Source organism: Brachycentrus maculatus, unplaced genomic scaffold, assembly GCF_059751285.1.
Source record: "Brachycentrus maculatus isolate JH-2025_06_01 unplaced genomic scaffold, ASM5975128v1 h1tg000257l, whole genome shotgun sequence".
In the NCBI taxonomy this organism is placed as follows: domain Eukaryota; kingdom Metazoa; phylum Arthropoda; class Insecta; order Trichoptera; family Brachycentridae; genus Brachycentrus; species Brachycentrus maculatus.
Genome location: NW_028281008.1, coordinates 4,279 through 32,219, shown reverse-complemented (window position 1 = coordinate 32,219; position 27,941 = coordinate 4,279). Strand labels below are relative to the sequence as shown.

The 27,941-nt window shown below is 36.3% G+C and overlaps 1 protein-coding gene across 1 annotated transcript; it reads right to left on the bottom strand.

The window, feature by feature from the left end:
• Window positions 1–144: 144 nt before the first annotated feature.
• On the bottom strand, window positions 145–6,025 carry l(2)34Fd (nucleolar protein 10 lethal (2) 34Fd). Its single transcript, XM_088265685.1, has 11 exons — window positions 5,788–6,025; window positions 5,444–5,704; window positions 4,973–5,113; window positions 4,443–4,651; window positions 3,712–3,940; window positions 3,508–3,634; window positions 3,146–3,314; window positions 2,414–2,654; window positions 1,564–1,704; window positions 987–1,249; window positions 145–413 (listed from the first exon to the last, which is right to left on the bottom strand). The coding sequence occupies exons 1-11, from the start codon at window positions 5,851–5,853 to the stop codon at window positions 197–199; spliced, it is 2,064 nt and encodes a 687-aa protein (XP_088121811.1). The 5' UTR covers window positions 5,854–6,025; the 3' UTR covers window positions 145–196.
• Window positions 6,026–27,941: the final 21,916 nt, after the last annotated feature.

The window sequence follows — 27,941 nt, the reverse complement described above, 5'->3', positions numbered from 1 at the left end:
GATTTTTCACTCATTTATTTATTTAATACAATCATACTGGACTGATACATGAAGTGCAGGACGATCAACTTGTCTTCATATACCTATTGATCAAGAAAACATTGCTTCAATATGATGACGTGAAAGGGTCAAAAGAATAAGAAATTTACTTGTAATCACATTTATTATACATTAATTACAAATATATTAACAACAATTACCGCCTTTTACTATAAGGCTTAAATTTTGATTTTCCTAAATGATTCGTCGGTCGGAATACTTTCTTTCTGTCTTCTCTGTGCATTTTATCTTCATTTCGTTTTTCTCTCTCTCTTCTATCTCCCTTCACATTAAATGTCATTTCTCTATTACCAACGGATCCGAGGAACTTTACATTGTTGTTTTCATGTTTGATTCTCTCTCCTAAACTGCTTCTAAAAAAAAATACATATTAGCACAAATACAAGTTGTAGCAGTTATAATTAATATCCGTGCTTGTATAAATTAGTACATATTACAAACGACTCGTACGCATAGGCAGTGTCCAAGTGACACAAGCTAGTACGAGTGTGGATATGTGACTAGTGATAAGTGCCCTAGCAATTTTTACTATTTCTTTTCCCACATAATAGTAATGTTCTTCACTTTGAGCTTTACACGTTCATCATTTGTACCCTATCAAACACATTCCATTTCTAGTTCAATATATAGAGAAGAGAACTAATCATGTTGCATTTATAAAACATATTCCACGATCTTACGTCGATCCAATGCGGTGTATTATGCACCATCTAAGCACGCAGATAGGGTTTAAAAAACCCTGTGAATTATTATTTTAGTTTAGATATTAGAATTTTATTACATATTTATAATATATATTTTTTTAGATGTGTAAGAATATTTAAGATGTTTCTCAATTTCACTGGGCCAATCTCTATGCTAGATTTATAGTTTTTTTGGAGATTTAAAATGACATATTCAATATTCAAATGCAAATAAAAACTTACTTGTTGAATTTCTTAGATAAACTCTTAACCCCTTTAAAGCCTCCCTTAAACTCTTGCCCTTCTTTCAGCTCATAGAACTTGGGTTCTGGAGCAATCTTCTCCATTCTCTCATCTTCCTCCCTCCTTTTTCTGTCAATAGATTGCTTTGCTAATTTTAATTTATTCTTTACATCCGCAGACCAAGTGTGCTCATCATCAGAACTACTATCTCCATCGGAATCTTCGTATAATTCATCATCTGAATTTTTTTCCTCTTCGTTTTCCTGTAATTACAAAAATATGATCAATTTTTAAGCTGAATGTGTGAAAACACAATTATTATTATTGAATAAAACAGGTGTTAAACTCTTAACGCGGGTTTGGCACAGAGTTTGCGCAGCGCACAGCACGGTACCCAAATTCAGACCTCAATTGCTCCCAACTAAGTGTTGGCATCGTAATAATTTTTAGCTCAATACGTAGGTATTTCTTTATACTACTGTGAAGATAATACATACGGTTAAACTGGAAATAATATATGTACTAGTTTATCATTTTGGGTTTTTAGGTAGTGTAGTTAAGTGAATGATCAATTTACCTCAACTGGATTAAACTGCTCAGTAACGGCTTTCTTAGCAGCTCTGTTTTTGTTGACTTGAAGATTTGTTACAACTGGATTTAAAAGCCTGTACTCTTCGGATTCCTTATCTACTTCAAAATCTGGATTGGCAAACAATTCCTACAAGAAAAATTAAACAGAAACATTGTAATTTTAAGGAGGTCCAATATAAATATAAATAAATATATACACACTGTAATACATCAATTGCTTTGATCTATATTATTCTCCCACATTAAATTAACAATATTTATGAACATTTATTTATTCTTTTCTGTTCATATTATATTATCAATCAGAATATTAAAAATGTATATATTTTTAGTAATAATACATATGACAATTCACTGTATACTGCTTTGAAAGAAATAAATTTGAAACAAGGGAACTGAACTGTGTTAAGGTAATCGGTAAGTGAACTATGTAATGCATCGTAGATACTTTCCAAAAGATTCCCCGAAATTTAAACAAAATGTAAATTTACAAAACAGGAAATTACCTTTTAGAAAATTTAAAAATGATTGTCTGAATAATAATTTAAAAAAAAAACGCAATTCGAAAAAACAACAACGCACAGCAAAAATTAGTCTTAATTCAGTAACGATGCAAAGCGAGGTCTGAGTGTAGCGTAATTAGGTTTACACTTCAAATACTACTCTGATAATACGAAAATTATTAGTAACTCATTGTGGGAATATAATACATAGAAGTCTAATGCGTTAATAATTTCACTACCTGAGGTTATTTATGGCTACCAAACTTATTATAAAAAAAAGAATATATAAAATTCATTATTTGACAAGAGAATACAGAAATGTTTTTTTGTTACCTTAAATCTTTTATCTCCAAGAATGTCAGTAGCTTTGTTCTTCTTTTTCTTAGCATATTCATCGGACATAAATTTGGCAGCAAGTTCTTTATTGACTGGCGGAAGATCAACCTTTAATTTCAATCTAGAAGGTCTTTCTTGCTCTAATTTTTCCCGAACTCTTCGCCTCTTGAATTCTTCAAATGCAAATGGATCAGCAATGGATTTTGCCTTTTTGTATAATCGTATATCTATAAAATAGCTGCAAAAGAAGAAAAAAACAATGGACTGCCATTACTGAACCCACGTGTATTTTACATACATAGTGACATTACTCGAATTTCAAAATGTTGAAAGTGACAAAACAAACACATCAGAAAAACTTCATAGGCAAAATTTGTGAGTTAGCGGGAACTAATGCATGCGAGATTCACCTAGTTACCTCATACGTCCTAATGACAAGCCTTAAAATACAATACCATGAAAAATTTATTGAACTTATTTAAACCTTTATTTAAAATATTTTAAGTGAGTCCCAATATTTAAAAAATAAATAGCTTCAGGGTTTTACCCTTTACCATGCCATTTATAAAAAAATATATATTTTATAAAACTGGTGCTTTATTATTTTTTTAAAGAAAAATATCATTACTGATATTTTAATAATGACTTGGTGATGCTTGTCACTTTTCTAGAAATCACTGTTGATTTCTGCCAACCTGTTATTATTAAACAAAAATATAAATATTTTACCCATGCATGTATGCTCTTAGTAAATTGGTTCCCATTAAATGTCCCAGACCTAATGTTTCCAGCTCTGGTTTAGTGACAAACTTGTAATCATCATAGATATCTTGTGCTGAAGTAGACTCTAGTTCCTCGGTCAAATTATCTAAGAAAGCGCACCATCTCGGTGCAGGACCTGTAATCAAAACAGCGATTAAATGAATAAAGCTTATTTGTATCATGCATTTGGTAAAAAAATTGGGTATTTTATAACTATTACCTTAGAAAATGTAATACAACATTGCCAGGGTTAAATTCTAAAACCTAATGGCATTGAATTGAAATAAGTTATTATCTTAAAAATGAACAGATTATTTGGATAAACTAACCTAATGTAGGTATATAATAAGTTAACATCTTGGGATCTTCATTTGTCAGAAACAGTAATCCAGTTCCGGGAACTACGCACAGATTGTTAAAGTCGTGAGTAGCTTCTATACTCGTATATTGCTTCCCCTGTAAGTAAATTTGTTAGGATAATCTTTGAAACATTTTAAAGCATATTATTAAAATAAAGAAAATGAAAGATTTACCGTATTTTTGTCCCATATTTTAAGCACAGATGAGTCCATAGAATAAATATAATCCATGTCCTTGTGGTAAACTACATCCTTGATCGGTAAACCATTCATGTGATCTTTAACAAGTAGAGGTTTATTCGACCGTATATCATACAGTATAACGTGACCCGTAGACGTTCCCACTCCGATATTAAGCGCTCCGTAGCAGCTCAGAGCCGAGATAGATGGTACTATATCTAACCTATAAATGTTACCATAAAATATTAACTCTGAACTAGAATAACGATCATTACAATTAAGTTGATTGCAATCGAATAATAGAACTTAAAAGCGACAAATTAATTTGTAAATATATTTTGGGTATCGAATAGGGGTTTAGAAAATATATACTCAAAATCCAAAAAAGATAGTCGCTAAGCGTGTTTACAAATTAATTGTAGATCTTAATTTTAGGGACATTTGTTGTTGCCCAAATGAATAGTTAATTGGAAACCAATATAGAATCAATTATTCCCTGGTTATTTAATGAGCTCTTGATACACGCATGGCCATTATGCTCTAATTATTACAATCTTCCATGTGCATTGCAAATGTTTTTTATGTCTGGCACCATAAAGAAATAAATTTAAAAAACAAATTACAATAATGTACTTATAAACTACTTACATTATAAAATGCCAATTTAAATTATTTTATAACAATAATAGAATGAGTGTGCGATGTAAAACAATAGTAAATATTACCTGTCGTCGATATCGGAACAGTGTACGGCGCAATCCAGAGTAGCCTGACGGGATTTGGTGCGAGGATCCCAGCCCTCCAACTTCCCTTCCTGAGTGCCGACGATGACCAGTCCATGTTCAGGATTGACCACACACTTGTTAATTCCACTCGCACTTGTTGAATATGGTGTCATGAACTGTCCGGCTTCTAAATTCAATCGATATATATCCTACAAACAAACCACTCAATCGTCACACTAAATTTGATAACGCATCAAAATATAAAAGATGGTCACAATAATTAATCATTATTACATCTACTTGTTGCTCACGAGGACAGATTTCATATACATACGACACATACATGACAGTTTAGTGATTTTGTATTACATTGCAGGATGACCAGACAGCGGTAGCTCCGAGCTGCCTCGGTATGCGTATGGTAGTAGTATGCGTCTCCAGCCTGACCGTTTGTTATGATAAAAGTCAATGTTGGTTCGGAGTAGATGTAAGTAGTAGCCATACAGAAAGAGTTTTAGTAAAATAAATACCGAAGAAGCTCCAACGACATACAAGTCACAACTTTGTCTGTGGTATGCCATGTCACGTCCAAACCGGGGAACTCGAAGGCGGTAGTGTCTGCCGTGGCCAACATGAAGTTCTATGTAGCGGTCGCATTGCAGAAACACCATCTGAAAATAAATATTACAAATCAACAACTCAGCAGTGACTTATTCATGTAAAAGGGAGTGGGATAGAGTGACCACTTCTGACAGTGGGAGAAGGTGATGGAAAATTAGATGTTTAAAATTAAAATTAAATTAAATTTAGAAAATTCAAAAGGATAAAATGAAATTAATTAAAGTCTCTATGTGTATTGGCAGCGCAAAAAGTGGTGATGTAATTATTTACAAAACAGAAAAGGTCGTAAGAAAACAATGCAGCTTTGGCGGAGCGGCGATTCCTTATGTACAATATTTTGTGGATGTCACATTAATAAGAAAATCAGTAATTTGCTTTACCTTTGTATAATCATCACTCAATGACTCAAACGTAATAACTTCCGAGTCTAAGCACCTCTCAAACTTCAATGAGAGATTATTAACTTCGAAGCATTTCACTCGCGGTTTGTATATGCCAGTTGCCATGATATACTGTCCATCTTTGGAAACTCGAATAGAGGTACTAAGTCCGGGCATATTGAAATCTTGAATGAGTTCAATTCGGCGCCGAATGTCAACATCTTTCTTGAGTAAAGCCCTTCGTTTTCTTTCAGACAACCACTGCGAAAATAAAACAAAATAAATATCACGAATAATGGCGAAAATCACCACACTCATAAAACTAGGAGGAATTCTATACATACATCGGGAAGAGATTTACCAGCACTAAGGTTATATATTTTGACATTATCTATTTCAGAAACTTGCATCTTGAATGACCGTTTTTAAGCAATCATTGGTATATAAAACGTATAACTCTTGTGATTTCAACTAAATTATGTATGATTAAATGTAAAAGACGTTGACCTAGTGTCAAATATTATAAACCGAGAGCAAACCGTCTCAAACCATAACCCTTATTGCTCATAACATAACACTGTCAAAACCTCAACACGTGCGCAATCCAACGTTGCAACGTGACGTTTGTTTTGAACAAAAAGTACCTACAATTTCGATCGATTTAGCTTTGCTACATATTTTCAAATGGGGTGAATAGAAACTATAAGGGGTGAATAGAAATTAATAGGGGATTGAGCTACAGGTTCCCAAAAAAGGTTTTTTCTGGCACCCCAATGCTAAAATTTCTCACCGCCGCACAGTGCATTATTTTAGCAATCTAGGGATTGCTAAAATATTGTATCTCAAAAGCAAACAAACCATTTAAAAAATATAGTATCTCATACAATATTTTTTTATTGAATTTAAATTTAACTGTAAAAACTATTTTACATAATTAATTCATTCATTGCTTGTGTTGTTTTCAGAAATCACAAACTCTCTAGTTGTAACATCTGTTACAAAAAAAAACATTTTCTTTAAATTTTTACAACGTGGTACACTTGGAAGTGAATAATTTCGCATAGATCTTCGTATTTGAACGTACGTACATAAGGTTTTTAAAGAAATATAAATGTATTTTGTATTCTCTGAATATAATTGTATGTATTTTTTATTCATTAATAAAATAATTATTGTTAAATCAATAATATCCCCGACCATATATAAACAATAGGTGTGTAGGTACAGTTTCCCCGCTCTACCACAACTTGATTAAATTTTTAATAAAGGACTGCGTAGGCCTCACCATCCATAATTTTCTCTTTTACTAAATCTAAAAATCTGTAGTTTATGCATTATGAAAATATTTAAGTATTACATTTTAGACATCGTATCTGTAATTCAAATATTATCAAGTAAAATGTCCATGCGGTATACTTTATCAAAATAACATACAAACGTTTAATTCAAATAACCTCGGATGGTAAATATGTCAATAGATGAAAAAGATTAATGCCATGCCTTGTATTTTAAATTTTAATCAAGACGATGATTTATTTTTCTTCTGTGGTCTCACCCAGCTTAATTTTTTTCCGAATGTTGGAGATATTATTTGCTGTTTTTGAATATTCCTAAATGTGTCATACGAAATTCAACCTAATAACTTAAAAAATGTTCGCCTATGTAATCTATATTCACGCGCATTTTTATTTCGCGCTTAAGTATTTGTTTTTCTGCACTTCTAAAATGGGTAAAAATGACCCATTTTAGAAGTGTACGCGGGTCATACACGGATGTTGTGTTTTGTACAAAACAAAACGTAACAAAAACGCCGGCCATTTTATTCCTGTCGTTAAAATATAAATGCATAAGAACTCGGAATTCTTTTCGACAGATTTGCTTTTAAAAGATTGACAGTAAAATTCTGAATAAAAATAAGATTGCGAAAAAAAACTAGATGGTAAAATGTGTGCCTTGTATTTTCAATTTCGATCCAGGCAATGTTTTATCATTTTTCTGTGGTCTCTCCCAGCTTAATTTATTTTTCTTCCCAAATGTTGGAGATATTATTTACTGTTTTTGCAAATTTCTAAATGCGTCATACGAAATTCAACCTAATAACTTCAAAAATGTTCGCCTATGTTATCTACAATATATTCGCACGCATTTTTAATTCGCGCTTAAGTGTTTTTCTGCAATTAGGTCATTCTTACCCTTCAGAAGTGTACGCGGTCATGCACGGTTGTCGTGTTTTGTATGTAATATGTATTTATTTTGACAAATTTATTTTACACAATCATTATCTTCCTTTCACGTGCAATTAAGTTTTCATCTGAAATATTATGTTCATAATACTTGTATTTAAAACGTTTGTGATTGATTAGAAATAATTTTTCTTGAGATACCCGTGTGTGTCTATTATTGTGTGATTAAAATAATTTAATTTATAAACAAATGTACATCGTATGTTCCTATATTATAATTATTGTGTTTGGTGTTGATCTAAACATTGCTTTAAACGATGTTCCATGCGGACACTAGCAACTAGCAACTAGCACCGACTTCGTTACGAATAACGCCGAAGCGTTTGATCCAATCTGTATGCGGTATTGACTCGTTCATCTAAAACTAAATAAAATGGTGCTCCCTATAAAACTTTATATTAAGCGCTAATCTTACATTTATCCGCAGCAGATTTTAAATTTGTTACGTGACGTATACTTCAAGGGTGACATATAATTCATTCTTGTAGTTACTTGTAACTCCAGCATTCTCGAGAAAAGAATCCTCATTATTCCTACATGAGACCGTTGTCTGCTCGTGATAATTTAAATCATCCATGTTCGATGATTAAATATTAAATAGGAGTTAATTCTTTAGTACAACAAAATCAGTCATATTGATGAAAATTGAATTTTATTTTCTCACAGTTCAAATCATATTGATGTTAATACGGTGTAATAATAATTATTGTAATCAATTCATTTTAATAGTTTCTCGTATGTCCCACTTTTTTTAAATTTTCGTGATCACCGTAAGCAAGTAAAAACGATATCATTTCGCTAGTAGTAAATTATGCGGAAAATCGAACTAGGTATCTAGAAGAAGAAGAAGGATAATAATAAGATGGTGGTACTCACCAAACTAACACAAAGAGTGAAGTAAAAAATCTAAAAACAAATAAATATCTTCATTGCAATCCTAAAAAAATACGATCACAGTTGGATGTTTGCGTTCGTATTTTGTTTATCCGAGTTTAACCGAGTCGTAGACTCGAAGATGTTGCGACGATTTTTGAAACAGCTAACTAAACCGTAGATAAGCCCAACAGCGACTTATCGTCGACGGTGACTTGTAAGTCACCGCTTTGTTTAACAGCGACTTGTGTCGCTGCTTCACTTCGTCCATCTCCGCGTCTGTCTTTAGTAGGAATCACACTCTTTATAGATTTCTCTTTCTCTCTCTATATCAAAATAATTTTATAAAAATAACATATTTCACAATAGTACTTATAATGTCGAAACACGTACGTCGGCCGAGCTCATTTGTTGTCCGCAGTGATATAACAGTATCTCACTTATATGTGATGTTTATGGCTTAGAATATTTGTGAATTACTTTGATAACCTGTTTTTTTTAAAGAATTTTTTAGTCATAATATTTGTGATAAAAATTCTCCAGCCTTATTCGACGACAGATTTATTGTTTCGGTATTTGAGTACGGATTTCCTGATGCGGATCATCTAAATGATCGGATCTTACCCAATTACGATACTTTGTGGTATCAACCTCAAAAAAATTTTTTTTCAACTGCAAAAGTTTTATAAGGTTAGTCGTCTCTAGCCGAGTCACGCTGCCAACACGTGCGCCTTACTAAGCAAGTAGGTATACACAAGCGCAGTTTTAAAATTCTATTTGTCTACATTTTCTTCATGTTTTCGGATTAACATACGGGATTTTTTATAACATACATCCCGGAAAATCGGGATTGTACTGTATAAGAAAACTTTTATGTAAACACTTTTTTTTAGATGGGAGTTGCATAAAGTGACCATTCGTCCCGTTTTAAAGTTTCGGGACGTCGAAATGTCCCGGTTTCAAAAAAAGAACAACACACGGTAACAATAAAAAAGTGCAAAAACTCAACGGTAGTTTGTAGTACATATAGCCGTTTCATTTAACTTTGCTGAACAAATCCTAGCTTGATGTCGGTGCATATGGCTACAGTAGGTGGCTGGTGAGTCACGTGCAAAGACTAACTAATTTATAAAAACCCACTTAATGAAATTTATAAAATACTCAAGAAAATTTGTTCATCACAAAAATATAAAACAACATAATTTTTTTCATATTCGTATTATTTATTTCTCTTATTTTCTTTATCAACATTCCTTTTCTTTTTATTAATACATAAAAACTATGAAAAAATATGTGTTTTCTTGAATATATATACTTTTACGTAAAATTTGGTAAATGTCCCGTTTTGAAGACAAAAATAAATGGTCAGTTTAGAGTTGCATCTATTTTTTACCTTGCTTTTTATGATGTACAAGATTTATAAATGATCTAAAGATCATTAAGTGATTTTTTTTGTTCTAACTTAAAAAAATATGTTACATTTTAATCTGTGTTGGGAACAGGAGGTTGGGATCTAGTGTAGGCCAATCAGAAACTTGTCAGCATTTGCTCATTGCTGGGAGAAAACCACGCAAAACTCCTCAGAAGCCGGATTGTTGATAGTCGTCAGCAGACCTTCCATTCCACTAGAAGAGGGTTGTCCTAGCTTGGTTTAGGGTACCAATGTCCTTCGCTAGTTATATCATGTATGATACCACCTCTCGTGACAGTTCCTTGTGAACTATAACGGATCCGATGTCGGTCCTCACCCAGGCTCCTGCAACGCGCCTCCAGGCGTTGTTGTCTTTGAAGTTCACGTTCGTTTAGTCGAGCTGTAATCATTCAAATATCAATATAACTAAGACCAGGGTCATCACTTTGCGGAGAATCGGGTTGCTGGTAAAAGTGGTGACCATCAAAGTCATCGGTAAAAATCACCGATTTAAAAATATCGTTCATCTTAGTATTCAAAAGTTTTGTTGTTGTTGTTAAATTGGATAAATTGCTATAAACAACTATAAACCAGACGTCATTTTTTTTAGGTATTCTGGTTTTGATCCTAATTTCTTCATTTCTTATTTTTTAATATACAAAGATACGCTTCAGGTATCACAGTAGACTGATACCTGATGCGGAGGGCTGATTACCTTTCCTTCATGTGTTAACGATCAAGATAACAACGCGTTTATATGTTGCAGTGTTATCTTGATCAATAGTTACATGAATGTTAGGTGATCACTTTTGCGCTTAAGGGACCAGCCCATGGTAATATTAAATGAATATTAGAGTGTAAAATCACTTATATTTATTTTCACAAGGGTATCGAACCTAGGACTTCCAATACGGTAACCATAACACCCATTTTAATATAATTGTTTATTTATATTATTAACTTAAAATACAATTGAATTTTTTTCTTATCAAACAATAATTATTTTATTATTAATTTACAGTGATGCCTCGCATAACGAACGCTGCGCACAACGATTTTTATGCTCGTCCATCACGCCACTCGCGGACTGCATTCCGATGCAGGGACAAGCAGCTGAGGACACTCGAGTGGTTGAAGAGCTGACAACTGTAGTGCCAAGGTCCAGCAACATGATGGAACTCAAAGAGAAGCTGACAACGAGGAGGAGCAATCAAACCAACCAATCTCAACGGCCGCCATCGAGAACATCCTGGTCAAATGGGTTTCTTCAAGGTATCAGAATTTAACATAACACAACCTAACAAATCTTAACTCAACCAAATTAAACCTAACCTAATCTAACTTTACAAAAATTACTGGAATCTTACCTAACCTAACAAATGATCATAACTAAACCAAAGTTAACAAGACTTCCCTCCCAGCAATGACCAAATGCCGAGAAGTCAATGATTGGCTCACACTAGATTATCCTCCTGTTCTCTACACAGATTTAACCTACGAGTAGAAGTAAAAAAAAACCACTAACTGATGTATAAACTTCGTACATGATAAAGATAATAATGCAACTCTCATAAAAAAAAAACCTAATTAAACGAAACTTTACCTTAACTAACATAAAAACACATTACGCTTTATATAATGGAAACAGTATTTGAAAATATATACACACATATTTGCTGTTGCATAGATTTGGCAACGTTGTAAAGGGCAAAATCAATCTGTATCGTCGAAGGCAGCGCGGTGTAATTTTGCGTATCTGTGTTTTAACACACTAAGGACGGGTGTTTTTTAGGTCGTTTATTTAAATTATTGATTCTACTTATTTTGTAATATTTTGTTCATTAAAAATACACTTTGCTCTTAATTATTTTATTCATCAATATTTGTCTTTCATTAAGTTTATTTTGTAATACTTTGTCAACAAAAATACACTTTCCTCTTAATTTTTCATAAATTTTCGTAAATCAAAAGTATTGATTAAAAAATCACTACTGATATCAATATAACTACAACACGGGACCAATCCCTTTGGCGCGTCTCTTCGTGATAGTCGCGAGTAGGTGCCTTCTTTCTTCGATTATTCGCAGTACAATATCTCGTGGTTCGAGATGTGGTCTCTCCAGGATATCCCAACCATTATTTCAAGCTTTAGGAAGTCGATACGAAAATAAAAACGCGTCTGAAGAAACTGTCAATGATAACAAACGGAAATTAAGGCACTTTGCAAATCCAACCCGAACAATACAAGTTTTGTTATGAAAACATGGTAAATTTTGCATGCCCTTTTCATAAAATGAGAGCGAAATTAAGTATACAGTGGAACCTCTTATAACGATCAAATTTCGTTCCAGTATCTTACTCGTTACATGAAACATGTTTTCCCATAGAAATCAATGTAAAATACGATAATGCATTCCATGCCGTAAGTATAGTCTTTTAAAAAATATATTAACGTTTATTCAAAGAAGATAACTTATACAAGGAGAGTAACAACTTGGATTACAATTCAGATTTGAAAAAAACCTAAATCAAAATATGAGTTTAAGACAAATAATTAATTTCTTTAAACTAGAAAACCGTCTAAAGACATTTGTTTTTGCAGAAGCTTAAAAATTTGGCGAAAACCTGCCACATCATTATCATTGAAATTTGTAGCACGAATACCCACCTTAGAATGATGCTTCTTATTATACGATGCAACAGTTTCCCATACTTTCAGCATTTCTCTTATTGTGCTAGAAGATTGTTGATCTGCTACTTCCTCCTCCTCCATCAACAAGCTCTCCTCCATAATTTCTTGCTATGAAACATGATGCAACTCCATAAGCTCTTCGGTGGTCAGCTCTTAGCTGTGCTCTTTAACAAGACCTTCAACATCGTTGTTATCCACCCAGAGTCCCATGATATTGACTTTTGACACAATCTCGTTGACTGTAGACTTCACAGGTGCTGTTTCAAAATTACATTCGACAACACTCTCTGGCCAAAGTTTTTCCAAGTATAATAAAGGGGCCTTCTTGGTGACTCCTTCCCAAGCCACGAAAGTCCCGGCTCACAAGTGAATGACGTAAAAAAGGGACTTGCCCTTTCTCTGCTCGTCATAACGAGATGTCGCTCGTTAAAAGAGCAACCTTTTCACATTTCTTTGTTCGTTATGCGAATTTTTTTAATTTTTTTTTTATTTATTTATTTATTTTCATAATACATAGATACATTCAATATACATATTCATTTCATATACACATTTATTATACGTATTACGGCTCTTTAGGCATGGCCTGTGTTGAGCCGAATACTAACATGGTAATACAAAGTTTATATATATTTTTTTAAAATTTTTAATATCCATATATTTTTTTTAATGATTAGATTATAAACATAACATACAGGAGATACAAAAATAATTTATGTTTTAAGGTTTTTCAGTGTGATAATTACACCTGGACTTTAATTAATTCACTTTCCACCTTGTCCCTTCCAATGTTAAGTAACCATCGACGGACACTGTTCTTAAAGACCTGATCACTCCTGGAAATCTTAATGGTTTCGGGCAGCAAATTAAATATTTTTGGAGCGAGGAATGAAAATTTTTTTTGGGCAAAACTTGTTTTAATGGCTGGGCCAATGTAGTTTTTATTTAATGCTGCCCGGGTTCGAATAGTTTGTTGCGTTCTAACCTTTTCCATTTTATTCCAGAAGTGAATCAGTACTTCCTTGACGAACAGTTGCCGTACGTCTAGTACCGTATAGCTTGTAAATAGCTCATTGGAAGGGTGTGTCGAGTTACATTTATTTATTATTCTCAGGATAAGTTTTTGTACTTTGAAAATAGGGTCTAGCGTGGTTTTGGCACCTCCGCCCCAGCCAATAATTCCATGTAGAATTATAGATTGGAACAGAGCGTAATAGACCTCTTTGAGGATGGAGGGATCAAGTATGCTACGCAGCACCTAGAACACGTGTGCTAATTTTCGTAGTCTTGGTACCAAATACGCTACGTGAGGTTCCCAGCAAAGTCTTTTGTCTATGTATATTCCTAGATATTTTACGCTTTCGCATTTTTCAATTGGTATACATGGACAAGATGGGTAAATATTTTGACAAGTATGAATGTAAATATTTTTATCACTAAGCAGAGGAATAAGGCTAAATTGGATACATTTTATTTTTTCGATATTTAAGGTAAGTAGATTTTGTTCAAGCCAGAGTTTAACTCTGTTTACTCCAGTGTTTGCCTTCTGGTATGCTGCGTCCCATGAAGATGCTTCATAAATTAGGACAGTGTCGTCAGCAAATGCAATTGTTTTTGTAGATATTGGCAACTCACAGAGCTGATTTACATATATAAGGAATAGTATAGGACCCAACACACTTCCTTGTGGGACACCATAGGTTATAAGTTGATTATTGCTAGTGGATAACACGTTTGTATGTTTAATTATTGTTGCTTGTGTCCTACCACTCAAATAACAATTAAACCATAAAAGGGCCTTTTCTGTAATTCCTATTTCTTCTAGTCTCTTTAGGAGAATTTGATGAGACACTGTATCGAATGCTTTTGCGAGGTCCAAAAAAACTGCAATTAACTTACGATGTTTATCTAAACTTTCTGTAATTAACTTTGTTAGTTACAAAGTTAATTACAGAAAGTTTAAAACATTAAATTACTCGTCATGTATACGTTCCACTGTACTTACTATGTGAAATAACTTATTCGTGCATTGCTTTGACCCTTTTGCACGTTCATCGTGTGATCATATTAGTAGAAACATGTTTCATTTCAAATAATGATCCGATAATCGATGGCATTTTGATTGCAAATTTTTTACATTTTATTTACATTTAAATTTTTTTCAACAGCTTCTACTTCAACATCGGATATATCTGCAAGCGCTGGATGTATTTCTTCATTATCACACATCAAATCACATCTCCCCAGGTAATGCAAATTTAGGTACTGTACACATAATTTATAACTACGCAATTCGATTCGTTGATTTTTTTTAATGTGAATAAATTTAGAATAAATTTGAGTTAACTAACCGACATGTTAGTACTTTTGACAAAATGTTTTTTTATTTTTATAAACCATAAACTTATTTTGCGGGCGGTGTATGACATTCTTCATATTCTCATATCAGCTTACGTGCCAAACAATCAAATAACAATAACAAAGCAATAATAACGAATACCGATTTATTTTGAAATTTTAAATAAGGACAAAACTTCCTTATTTAATTTATAATTTAGTTGACTTTTTTTCGCAAAGTGATAGTTTGCAACAACTATAAGTATTGATTATTATTTGTTACCACAGAAAAAATCAGTCTCAAAGTTACTCATTCATATCCTCAATCTTTAAATCTCACTAGTTAACTTATCAGCCACGTACGTAGAAACGAAATGGCTTATTTTTTCATAATTCACATTAATTTTTCATTTAAAAGCACATAAAAATAAAAATTTCTATTTCTATTTTTTCTTCAATAACATATGGCGAAAAGAAATGGCGCCGACAACCTATTTGTAGATGATTTATTATTCCCTTACCTTCAAGCTAAATCAAAATTATATACTACATATAAACATTAAATACAAATAACCCTTGATGAAACCGGGTGGTAAAATATGTCAATAGGTATAAAAGATCAATGCTGTGCCATGTATTTTCGATTTTGATCGAGGCAATGTTTTACCTTTTTCTGTGGTCTCCCCTAGCTTAATTAATTTTTCTTCCTAAATGTTGGAGATGTTATTTACGGTTTTTGCAAAATCCTAAATATGTGTTATACGAAATTCAACCTAATAACCTCAAAAATGTTTGCCTATGTGATCTATATTCGCACGCATTTTTGATACGCGTTAGTGCTTGTTTTTCTGCACTTTGGTCATTATTACCCTTCAGAAGTGTACACGGATAATGCACGGATGCCGGATGTCGTGTTTTATAAACAATATTTATTTTGACAAATTTATACAACACAATCATCAGCTTCCTTATTCAATCGTGAAAGGAACTTTCACGACAAATTATTTTTTCATCTGATATATTATATTCGTAAAACTTATATTAAAAAAACAATGTGCATTGTATTTTATTATAATAATAATATTATTTGTTTTAACTAACTAACCATCACGCCAGGGGGGTAGGCAGAGAGAATAGAACGCAATACAACTTTGTTTTTGCAAACATACTTCGCCTCTTCCACGTTCATGCATCTCCTCATACATACCCGCCGATTGTTACGACTCCTAACCTGACCACTTTCAAGTATTTGGGATACCTGATCGTGCTATGTTTTTCTCGGTCTTCCTCTGCTTCTTTTTCCACTAACATTCGCCTCATAAATTTGTTTTACCGTTCTTTCCTCACTCATTCGTTCTACATGTCCAAACCATCTCAACACACCTTTCTTAATTTTATCTATAATGCTTATCTCAGCTTTGCATTCCTTCCTTATTTCACTATACGAACATCTATCATACATCGTTTTGTCGCACATTCTTCTGAGAGATCGCATTTCGACTGCATTTAGTCTACTTTCATCCTTCTTTTGCCAACTCCATGTTTCACTTCCATACATTAGAGTTTAAAAAATATATTTGTATTGTATATTCCTATTATTATTATTGTATTTTGTGTTGATCTAAAAATTGATTTAAACATCTGATTTTTTGTAAAATTGTCGGTGTGAGACAAAGATTTTCCATGTGAAATTTCAGTCGCATGTCGCACGCGGCATGCGGACACTAGCTGAGTTCTGACTTCGTTATTCGGCGTTTGATCCAATCTATATGTGGTATCAACTTATTCATCTAAAACTGAATAAAATACCACGCATGTTGGTTCCTATAGAACTTCACATCAAGTGCTAATCTTACATTTATCCGCAGATTTAAATTTCATCAGCACGTGTTACGTGACATGCAAGTCATTCTTGTATATTTAGTAAGTATAGCAACTCCAGAAGTAACGAGAAAATAATCCTCATTGCTCCTACATAATTCCGTTGTGTGCTCATGAAATTTAGATCTTTCATGTTTGATGATTATCTTTATCGTGTAGCCTTTAATTCATAAGTACAATGCCAACAGTCAATAATATTAACTAATGTTGAGTTTTTTCTCACAGTTCAAATCATAATATGCACCTATTATAACTGATTTTGGCAGTTCTCCGTATGTCCCACATAAATTTTAAATTTTCTCGAAGACCGGCTAAATTCGAGTAAAAGCGATTTCAATTCGCTAGTAAATTATGGGGCAAATCGAACTAGGTATTTAGAAGAAGAAGAGGGTGATACACCCCAAAACTAGCAAAAAAATGTAAACAAATAAATATCTTGATTGCAATTCAGAAATTAACTCTGGAGGTGATGTTTTTTGTCCGTGCTTGTTCCGAATCGGAACAAGAACAGACATGCATCGCGTCGCCGCATTGGCCGTCCGACATCCTCCCGGCTCCCGGCAACCGACGAGTCTCCTATCATAGTTGGATATTTGCGTTCGTTTTTTGTTTATCCGAGCCGTAATCATTCAAATGTCAACATTACGTCGGACTCGGAGATGTTGCGAAATTTTTTGAAGCAGAGAACTAAACCGTATAGATATGCTCAACAGCGACTTTGCAAGGATCGGTATACCGTCGACGGTGACTTGTAAGCAGTGTTGCCAGGTCTTTTCCAAATAAATACCGAACAGTGAGCAATTTTTTTTCAATCGATACAGTCGAACTCGGTTATTACGAGCACGGTTATAGCGTGATGTAGCGAGGAAACATTCGTTGACATTTTGGTTTCTGATTTTCTCCATACATTTATTCACGGTTATAACGAAGAACTTCTCGGCTATAGGAAAGGGGGCAAAAAGAGATCGTCGTTTTTTTTAATGTTGAAAATATTTGAATGCTTTAAAACATTTTCGACCTTAAGCAATAAAATCCGACCGGGCAATTAGACCGTTGCCGCCGGGATGGGATTGCGTTTATGACTCTTAAGTACTAATTTGGTGTTGTCACCGACAGTAAAAAAAAGGTTTCACGCATATGGGTTTTGAATTGCATGTTGCAAATTGCAAGCTTTGTCATGTCTGTAAGGACCTACTTTGTTACAATAACTTATTATATAGTTTTGAACGTCATGTTTTTTTCGAGGATTTTTACGATTGTTTCGTAATTTTGTATGTTCTATCTATGCTTACTATGGACATAGCATATTAAACATTACGAGGCGGGGAATGTCAGATCAATTCTAGAGCAGGTCCGTTAAAAACAAATCCTCGAATTATCGACAAATGTACTAATAAGAAAAAGCGTCTCTCGTGAACAGGCAATTGAAATTGGAGTATTTCAAAAGTTTTCGTCATTCTCAGTGTCAATATTGTATTTTTATCTGCATTAAAAAAAAACTTATGGGAACTGTGATCGTACGAATTTTAATCAAACTGCTACACTGGTTTTGTACTCAAGCAGCACAAGATTTTCCGTTTTTTATAGGAAAACTGGATTGACAGAAAAATATGAAATGTGCGTAATGGGTGAATTGTATGAATTATGTTTCGATTATGACATATTGTGTTTTGTGACCGTTTCAAATAAAAAAAACTTCATGTGATAGGTATTTAAAAAAATAAAACATATTTTTGGACATAACGAGGAACGGTTATAACGAGCAAAATCAGTCGGTCCCTTCATCCTCGTTATCTTCATCTTCATCCTACCACAAGAGCAACTAGCTAACCTACCTTTATGCACTGCATCTTGATCAATACTTACATGAAGGTAAGATGATCACTCCTGCGCTTCAGGGACCAGCCCAGGGTAGTATTAAATAAATACTAAAAATATTAATAATATTGAAAATAGTGAAAATATTTGTGTAATATCAAATAAAGATGACTCTTTAAGTGATCACAATGTTCTAGTACTTGACAATCTCATCTCACTCACTACTTCTTCTCCGTCTCCATCTCCGTCATCATCGTCTTCTTCACCGTCTTCATATTCATTTCATCTTATTTTTCATTTCATCTTCCATCTCCATCTTCATCTCCATCTCCGTCTTCATCTCCATCTTCATCTCCGTCTTCATTTCCGTCTTCATTTCGTCATCATCTCCATCTTCATCTCCGTCTTCATCTCCGTGTTCATATCCGTGTTCATCTCCGTGTTCATCTCCATTTTCATCTCCGTCTTCATCTCCGTCCTCATCTTCGTCTTCATCTCCGTCTTCATCTCCGTGTTCATCTCCGTGTTCATCTCCGTGTTCATCTCCGTGTTCATCTCCGTTTCCGTCTTCATAGCGTGTTCATCTCAGTCTTCATCTCTGTCTTCATCTCCGTGTTCATCTCGGTGTTCATCTCCGTGTTCATCTCCTTTTTCATCTCCGAGTTCATCTCCGTCTTCACCTCCGTGTTCATCTCCGTCTTCAACTCCGTCTCCGTTTTCATCTCCGTGTTCGTCTCCGTCTCCGAGTTCATCTCTGTGTTATTCTCCGTCTTCATCTCCGTGTTCATCTCCGTTTTCGTCTCCGTGTTCATCTTGGTATTCATCTCCGTGTTCATCTTCGTTTTCATCTCCGTGTTCATCTCCGTCTCCGAGTTCATCTCCGTGTTCATCTCCGTTTTCATCTCCACGTTCATTTCCGTGTTCATCTCCGTGTTCATCTCCATGTTCATCTCTGTCTTCATCTCCGTGTTCATCTTGGTGTTTATCTCCGTGTTCATCTCCGTATTCATCTCCGTGTTCATCTCCGTGTTCATCTCCGTGTTCATCTCCGTGTTCATCTCGGTGTTCATCTCCGTGTTCATCTCCGTGTTCATCTCTGTTTTCATTTCCGTGTTCATCTTGGTGTTCATCTCCGTTTCCGTGTTCATCTCCGTGTTCATCTCCGTGTTCATCTCCGTGTTCATCTCCGTGTTCATCTCCGTGTTCATCTCTGTCTTCATCTCCGTGTTCATCTCCGTGTTCATCTCCGTTTTCATCTCCGTGTTCATCTTGGTGTTCATCTCCGTGTTCATCTCTGTCTTCATCTCCGTGTTCATCTTGGTGTTCATCTCCGTGTTCATCTCACTGTTCATCTCCGTCTTCATCTCAGTCTTCATCTCAGTCTTCATCTCTGTCTTCATCTCCGTGTTCATCTCCGTGTTCATCTCCGTTTTCGTCTCCGTGTTCATCTTGGTGTTCATCTCCGTGTTCATCTTCGTTTTCATCTCCGTGTTCATCTCCGTCTCCTACTTCATCTCCGTTTTCATCTCCGTGTTCATCTCCGTCTTCATCTACGTGTTCATCTCCGTCTTCATCTCCGTTTCCGTGTTCATCTCCGTGTTCATCTCCTTTTTCATCTCCATTTCATCTCCGTGTTCATCTCCGTGTTCATCTCTGTCTTCATCTCCGTGTTCATCTTGGTGTTCATCTCCGTGTTCATCTCACTGTTCATCTCCGTCTTCATCTCAGTCTTCATCTCAGTCTTCATCTCTGTCTTCATCTCCGTGTTCATCTCCGTCTCCTACTTCATCTCCGTTTTCATCTCCACGTTCATCTCCGTGTTCATCTTCGTGTTCATCTCGGTGTTCATCTCGGTGTTCATCTCCGTGTTCATCTCCGTGTTCATCTCCGTGTTCATCTCTGTCTTCATCTCCGTGTTCATCTTGGTGTTCATCTCCGTGTTCATCTCCGTGTTCATCTCCGTTTTCATCTCCGTTTTCATCTCCGTGTTCATCTCTGTCTTCATCTCCGTGTTCATCTTGGTGTTCATCTCCGTGTTCATCTCCGTGTTCATCTCCGTGTTCATCTCCGTTTTCGTCTCCGTGTTCATCTCTGTCTTCATCTCCGTGTTCATCTTGGTGTTCATCTCCGTGTTCATCTCCGTGTTCATCTCCGTGTTCATCTCCGTTTTCATCTCCGTTTCCGTGTTCATCTCCTTTTTCATCTCCGTGTTCATCTCCGTGTTCATCTCCGTGTTCATCTCTGTCTTCATCTCCGTGTTCATCTTGGTGTTTATCTCCGTGTTCATCTCCGTGTTCATCTCCGTTTTCATCTCCGTGTTCATCTCCGTGTTCATCTCCGTGTTCATCTCCGTGTTCATCTTGGTGTTCATCTCGGTGTTCATCTCGGTGTTCATCTCCGTGTTCATCTCCGTGTTCATCTCCGTGTTCATCTCCGTGTTCATCTCCGTGTTCATCTTGGTGTTCATCTTGGTGTTCATCTCCGTGTTCATCTCCGAGTTCATCTCCGTATTCATCTCCGTGTTCATCTCCGTATTCATCTCCGTGTTCATCTCAGTCTTCATCTCAGTCTTCATCTCTGTCTTCATCTCCGTGTTCATCTCCGTGTTCATCTCCGTTTTCGTCTCCGTGTTCATCTTGGTGTTCATCTCCGTGTTCATCTTCGTTTTCATCTCCGTGTTCATCTCCGTCTCCTACTTCATCTCCGTTTTCATCTCCGTGTTCATCTCCGTCTTCATCTACGTGTTCATCTCCGTCTTCATCTCCGTTTCCGTGTTCATCTCCGTGTTCATCTCCTTTTTCATCTCCATTTCATCTCCGTGTTCATCTCCGTGTTCATCTCTGTCTTCATCTCCGTGTTCATCTCCGTGTTCATCTCCGTGTTCATCTCACTGTTCATCTCCGTCTTCATCTCAGTCTTCATCTCAGTCTTCATCTCTGTCTTCATCTCCGTGTTCATCTCCGTGTTCATCTCCGTTTTCGTCTCCGTGTTCATCTTGGTGTTCATCTCCGTGTTCATCTTCGTTTTCATCTCCGTGTTCATCTCCGTCTCCTACTTCATCTCCGTTTTCATCTCCGTGTTCATCTCCGTCTTCATCTACGTGTTCATCTCCGTCTTCATCTCCGTTTCCATGTTCATCTCCGTGTTCATCTCCTTTTTCATCTCCATTTCATCTCCGTGTTCATCTCCGTGTTCATCTCTGTCTTCATCTCCGTGTTCATCTTGGTGTTCATCTCCGTGTTCATCTCACTGTTCATCTCCGTCTTCATCTCAGTCTTCATCTCAGTCTTCATCTCTGTCTTCATCTCCGTGTTCATCTCCGTCTCCTACTTCATCTCCGTTTTCATCTCCACGTTCATCTCCGTGTTCATCTTCGTGTTCATCTCGGTGTTCATCTCGGTGTTCATCTCCGTGTTCATCTCCGTGTTCATCTCCGTGTTCATCTCTGTCTTCATCTCCGTGTTCATCTTGGTGTTCATCTCCGTGTTCATCTCCGTGTTCATCTCCGTGTTCATCTCCGTGTTCATCTCCGTGTTCATCTCCGTTTTCGTCTCCGTGTTCATCTCTGTCTTCATCTCCGTGTTCATCTTGGTGTTCATCTCCGTGTTCATCTCCGTGTTCATCTCCGTGTTCATCTCCGTTTTCATCTCCGTTTCCGTGTTCATCTCCTTTTTCATCTCCGTGTTCATCTCCGTGTTCATCTCCGTGTTTATCTCTGTCTTCATCTCCGTGTTCATCTTGGTGTTCATCTCCGTGTTCATCTCCGTGTTCATCTCCGTTTTCATCTCCGTGTTCATCTCCGTGTTCATCTCCGTGTTCATCTTGGTGTTCATCTTGGTGTTCATCTCGGTGTTCATCTCCACGTTCATTTCCGTGTTCATCTCCGTGTTCATCTCCGAGTTCATCTCCGTATTCATCTCCGTGTTCATCTCCGTGTTCATCTCCGTGTTCATCTCCGTGTTCATCTCCGTGTTCATCTCCGTTTTCATCTCCACGTTCATTTCCGTGTTCATCTCCGTGTTCATCTCCGAGTTCATCTCCGTATTCATCTCCGTGTTCATCTCCGTATTCATCTCCGTGTTCATCTCCGTGTTCATCTCCGTGTTCATCTCCGTGTTCATCTCGGTGTTCATCTCCGTGTTCATCTCCGTGTTCATCTCTGTTTTCATTTCCGTGTTCATCTTGGTGTTCATCTCCGTTTCCGTGTTCATCTCCGTGTTCATCTCCGTGTTCATCTCCGTGTTCATCTCCGTCGTCATCTCAGTCTTCATCTCAGTCTTCATCTCTGTCTTCATCTCCGTGTTCATCTCCGTGTTCATCTCCGTTTTCGTCTCCGTGTTCATCTTGGTGTTCATCTCCGTGTTCATCTTCGTTTTCATCTCCGTGTTCATCTCTGTCTCCTACTTCATCTCCGTTTTCATCTCCACGTTCATCTCCGTGTTCATCTTCGTCTTCATCTCCGTGTTCATCTTGGTGTTCATCTCCGTGTTCATCTCCGTGTTCATCTCCGTGTTCATCTCCGTGTTCATCTCCGTGTTCATCTCCGTGTTCATCTCCGTTTTCGTCTCCGTGTTCATCTCTGTCTTCATCTCCGTGTTCATCTTGGTGTTCATCTCCGTGTTCATCTCCGTGTTCATCTCCGTGTTCATCTCCGTTTTCATCTCCGTGTTCATCTCCGTCTTCATCTACGTGTTCATCTCCGTCTTCATCTCCGTTTCCGTGTTCATCTCCGTGTTCATCTCCTTTTTCATCTCCGTGTTCATCTCCGTGTTCATCTCCGTGTTCATCTCCGTGTTCATCTCTGTCTTCATCTCCGTGTTCATCTTGGTGTTCATCTCCGTGTTCATCTCCGTGTTCATCTCCGTTTTCATCTCCGTGTTCATCTCCGTGTTCATCTCCGTGTTCATCTTTATTTTCATCTCCGTGTTCATCTCTGTCATCATCTCCGTGTTCATCTTGGTGTTCATCTCCGTGTTCATCTCCGTGTTCATCTCCGTTTTCATCTCCGTGTTCATCTCCATCTTCATCTCCGTGTTCATATCCGTGTTCATCTCCGTGTTCATCTCCGTCTTCATCTCAGTCTTCATCTCAGTCTTCATCTCTGTCTTCATCTCCGTGTTCATCTCCGTGTTCATCTCCGTGTTCATCTCTGTTTTCATTTCCGTGTTCATCTTGGTGTTCATCTCCGTTTCCGTGTTCATCTCCGTGTTCGTCTCCGTTTTCATCTCCGTGTTCATCTCCGTGTTCATCTCTATGTTCATCTCCGTCTTCATCTCCGTGTCCGTGTTCATATCTGTGTTAATCTCCGTTTTCATCTCCGTTTTCATCTCCGTGTTCATCTCCGTCTTCATCTCCGTGTTCATCTTGGTGTTCATCTCCGTGTTCATCTCCGTGTTCATCTCCGTCTTCATCTCAGTCTTCATCTCAGTCTTCATCTCAGTCTTCATCTCTGTCTTCATCTCCGTGTTCATCTCCGTGTTCATCTCCATGTTCATCTCCGTGTTCATCTCCGTGTTCATCTTTGTTTTCATCTCCGTGTTCATCTCCATGTTCATCTCCGTGTTCATCTCCGTGTTCATCTCTGTTTTCATTTCCGTGTTCATCTTGGTGTTCATCTCTGTGTTCATCTCGGTGTTCATCTCCGTGTTCATCTCCGTTTCCGTGTTCATCTCCGTGTTCATCTCCGTTTTCATCTCCATGTTCATCTCCATGTTCATCTCCGTGTTCATCTCCGTGTTCATCTCCGTGTTCATCTCCGTGTTCATCTCTGTTTTCATTTCCGTGTTCATCTTGGTGTTCATCTCCGTTTCCGTGTTCATCTCCGTGTTCATCTCCGTGTTCATCTCCGTGTTCATCTCCGTGTTCATCTCTGTCTTCATCTCCGTGTTCATCTCCGTGTTCATCTCCGTTTTCATCTCCGTGTTCATCTTGGTGTTCATCTCCGTGTTCATCTCCGTGTTCATCTCGGTGTTCATCTCCGTGTTCATCTCCGTTTATACTCCGTTTCCGTGTTCATCTCCGTGTTCATCTCCGTGTTCATCTCCGTCTTCATCTCAGTCTTCATCTCAGTCTTCATCTCTGTCTTCATCTCCGTGTTCATCTCCGTGTTCATCTCTGTTTTTCATTTCCGTGTTCATCTTGGTGTTCATCTCCGTTTCCGTGTTCATCTCCGTGTTCATCTCCGTTTTCATCTCCGTGTTCATCTCCGTGTTCAACTCCATGTTCATCTCTGTCTTCATCTCCGTGTTCATCTTGGTGTTCATCTCCGTGTTCATCTCTGTCTTCATCTCCGTGTTCATCTCCGTGTTCATCTCCGTGTTCATCTCCGTGTTCATCTCCGTGTTCATCTCCGTGCTCATCTACGTGTTCATCTTCATCTCCGTGTTCATCTCCGTGTTCATCTCCGTGTTCATCTTCGTCTTCATCTCCCTGTTCATCTCCATTTTTATCTCCGTGTTCATATCCATCTTCGTCTTCATCTCCGTCCTTATTTCCGTGTTCATCTCCGCGTTCATCTCAGTCATCATCTTCGTTTTCATCTCCGTGTTCTTCTCCATCTCCGTCTTCATCTCCGTCTCCGTCTTCATCTTCATTTCATTTTATTCATCATATCATCTTCCATCTCTATCTTCATCTCCATCTCCGTCTTCATCTTCATTTCTTCTTATTGATGTTTATATCAAAGGTCAAAGGTGAAAGTTCAAAGGTCAAAGTTAAAAATGTCTTACTTCAAAGATCAATTCAAAGTCAAAATGTCTAAGATCAAATGTAAAGGTTCAATGTTCAAAGTTAAAAGGTCAAAGTTCAAATGTCTAAGTTCAAAGATCAAAATTCAAATATCTTAGTTTTTGAACTTTGGGTCAAAGTTCAAAAGTCAGAGCGCAAATGTCAAATGTCAAAGTTCAAAGGTCAAAGGTCAAAGTTCAAATGTCTAAGTTCAAAGTTCAAATGACTCAGTTCAAAGTTCAAATGTCTAAGTTCAAAGGTCAAAGTTCAAATGTCTACGTGCGATTACACGTACAATTACACGTGTCATTACTCGTAGATTTACACGTGAGATTATACGTGCAATTACACGTGCGATTACACGTGATATTACGTGCAATTACACGTGAAATTACACGTGCAATTATACGTGTAATTACTTGTGGTTTTACACGTGAAATAACACGTGTAATCAATCGTGTAATTACTCGTGCTTTTACACGTGAAATTACATGTTCAATTACACGTGTCATTACTTGTGGATTTAAACGTGCGATTACACGTGCAAGTACACGTGCAATTACAACTGCGATTACACGTGCAATTACACGTGAATGTTAATTACACGTGCATGTACGTGCAAATCCACGAAATAAAAAATGAACACACACTTGCACACGTAGACGTGGACATGTCACGTTATGGTTATCCCAGCAGAACTCATGTTGGGTTTATAAACGATGGGGATCGGTGGATTGTTCAGAGAGATTTGACGAATAGAAAAATCTCGAAGCATGACTGTAATAAATATGGAAATGACTCCAAAAGGAAACGTAAGAGAATTCACAGTTTTCACGGGCACAACGGAACATTTTTGCTAGGATAATATAATCGAGAAAGTAAGAAAGTCTTCTGTGGTAACAATTTTTCTTTGGGAGTTTTGAGGTTATTGTTTTCTGAAACGTCAAAGTTGATTGGAAACGAATATCGACCGACGGATCAATAATGTATTATTGTTCGAAACCGTTTCTTCCTTTTTTTTTTTATACAATATATAATATATATTAACAATACTTTTAATCCTTTAGAAACTTTTACACTGAGAAAACAACGCGTCAAAAGGAGCTGTCAGTGACATTCGATAAACGCAAATGAAGTCAGCAGCAAAACGATCCTGAGTAAAACAAGTATTACTAAAAATGGCAAGTAAATTTTGCATGTCTTTGCATGTTGATTTGACCTTTTTGCACGTTCGTTCTTATAACAATCAATTATTATTGTTATAAGGACGAACGTGCAAAAAGGGTCAAAGCAACATGCAATTTATAAGTTCATTCATTCATTTCGATTTATGTACCTAACATATGGATGTAACGTACACATTTATTAACGTATATACATCCATTTTCGGGTGCTTGATAAAATGAATCATCATATTTACCTCTTCATTCGCTAACGACGAATGTAACGTAAAAATATCGTCAAGCCTACACGCATAATTAAAAAATATTAAATACAAACCAATTAAACAATAATCACAGCAACAGCAACAGCTACATCACAACGCAATGTCAATAGGGTTTTTTTTTTTTTTTTTTTTTTTTTTTTTTTTTTTTTTAAGTCCCTGACGTTTCCCCTTACAGGACAAGTCTTCTACTTTCCTTCTCCCTCGCCTCTTCGAGTCCTCCAATCGCACACGCATATTCCTCCATAGACTATAAAATCATATGTTTTTCGATCAACGACAATAGTAAAAAATAATGAATTCTTCTCACTCGTTCATTTCAGGCACACTACCGCCACCTGTCTACCAGTAGAAAGCGGAAAGCAGATTTCTTCTACCAAACATCGATACGGAGTTTCTGACTATTCGTCTACAGGTGACAAAATATCTTCATAAAATGGTATGTTTAATTCATTTAATTATTTTTTTGTTCTTCGTTCATTTTTCGCTACTTAATTTAGTTTATTCTTTGCGTACAAGATAAGAGTTTTATTGAGTTTCTTGCTGTTTATTTATTGATATTTTCTGTTTGATTTTTGACAAATTTCATGTCTACTTACGTTCTTATGTAAATAATTTAATTTAACCTTTTTTTTTTTGGCATTCGCAAAGGCGAAACTTAGACATTTAAAAAAAAAAAAAAAAAATCTGAACTTCTTCCTTTTGATCTTTGCACTTTGATTTTTGCTCTTTGCCCTTTGGCCAAATCTTGGCCATTTGACCTTCGACATTTTCCTTTTACCTTTCACATTTTCCGTTGACCTTTGACAATATTCTTTGACCTTTGACATTTCTCGGTGACCTCTGACAATATTCTTTGACCATTGACATTTTCCATTGACCCTTGACATTTTCCTTTGACCCTCGACATTTTTCTTTGACCCTTGACATTTTTCTTTGACCCTTGACATTTTTCTTTTACCTTTGACATTTTTTCTTTGACCATTGACATTTTCCATTGACCCTTAACATTTTCTTTGACCCTTGTCATTTTTCTTTGACCCTTGTCATTTTTCTTTGACCCTTGACATTTT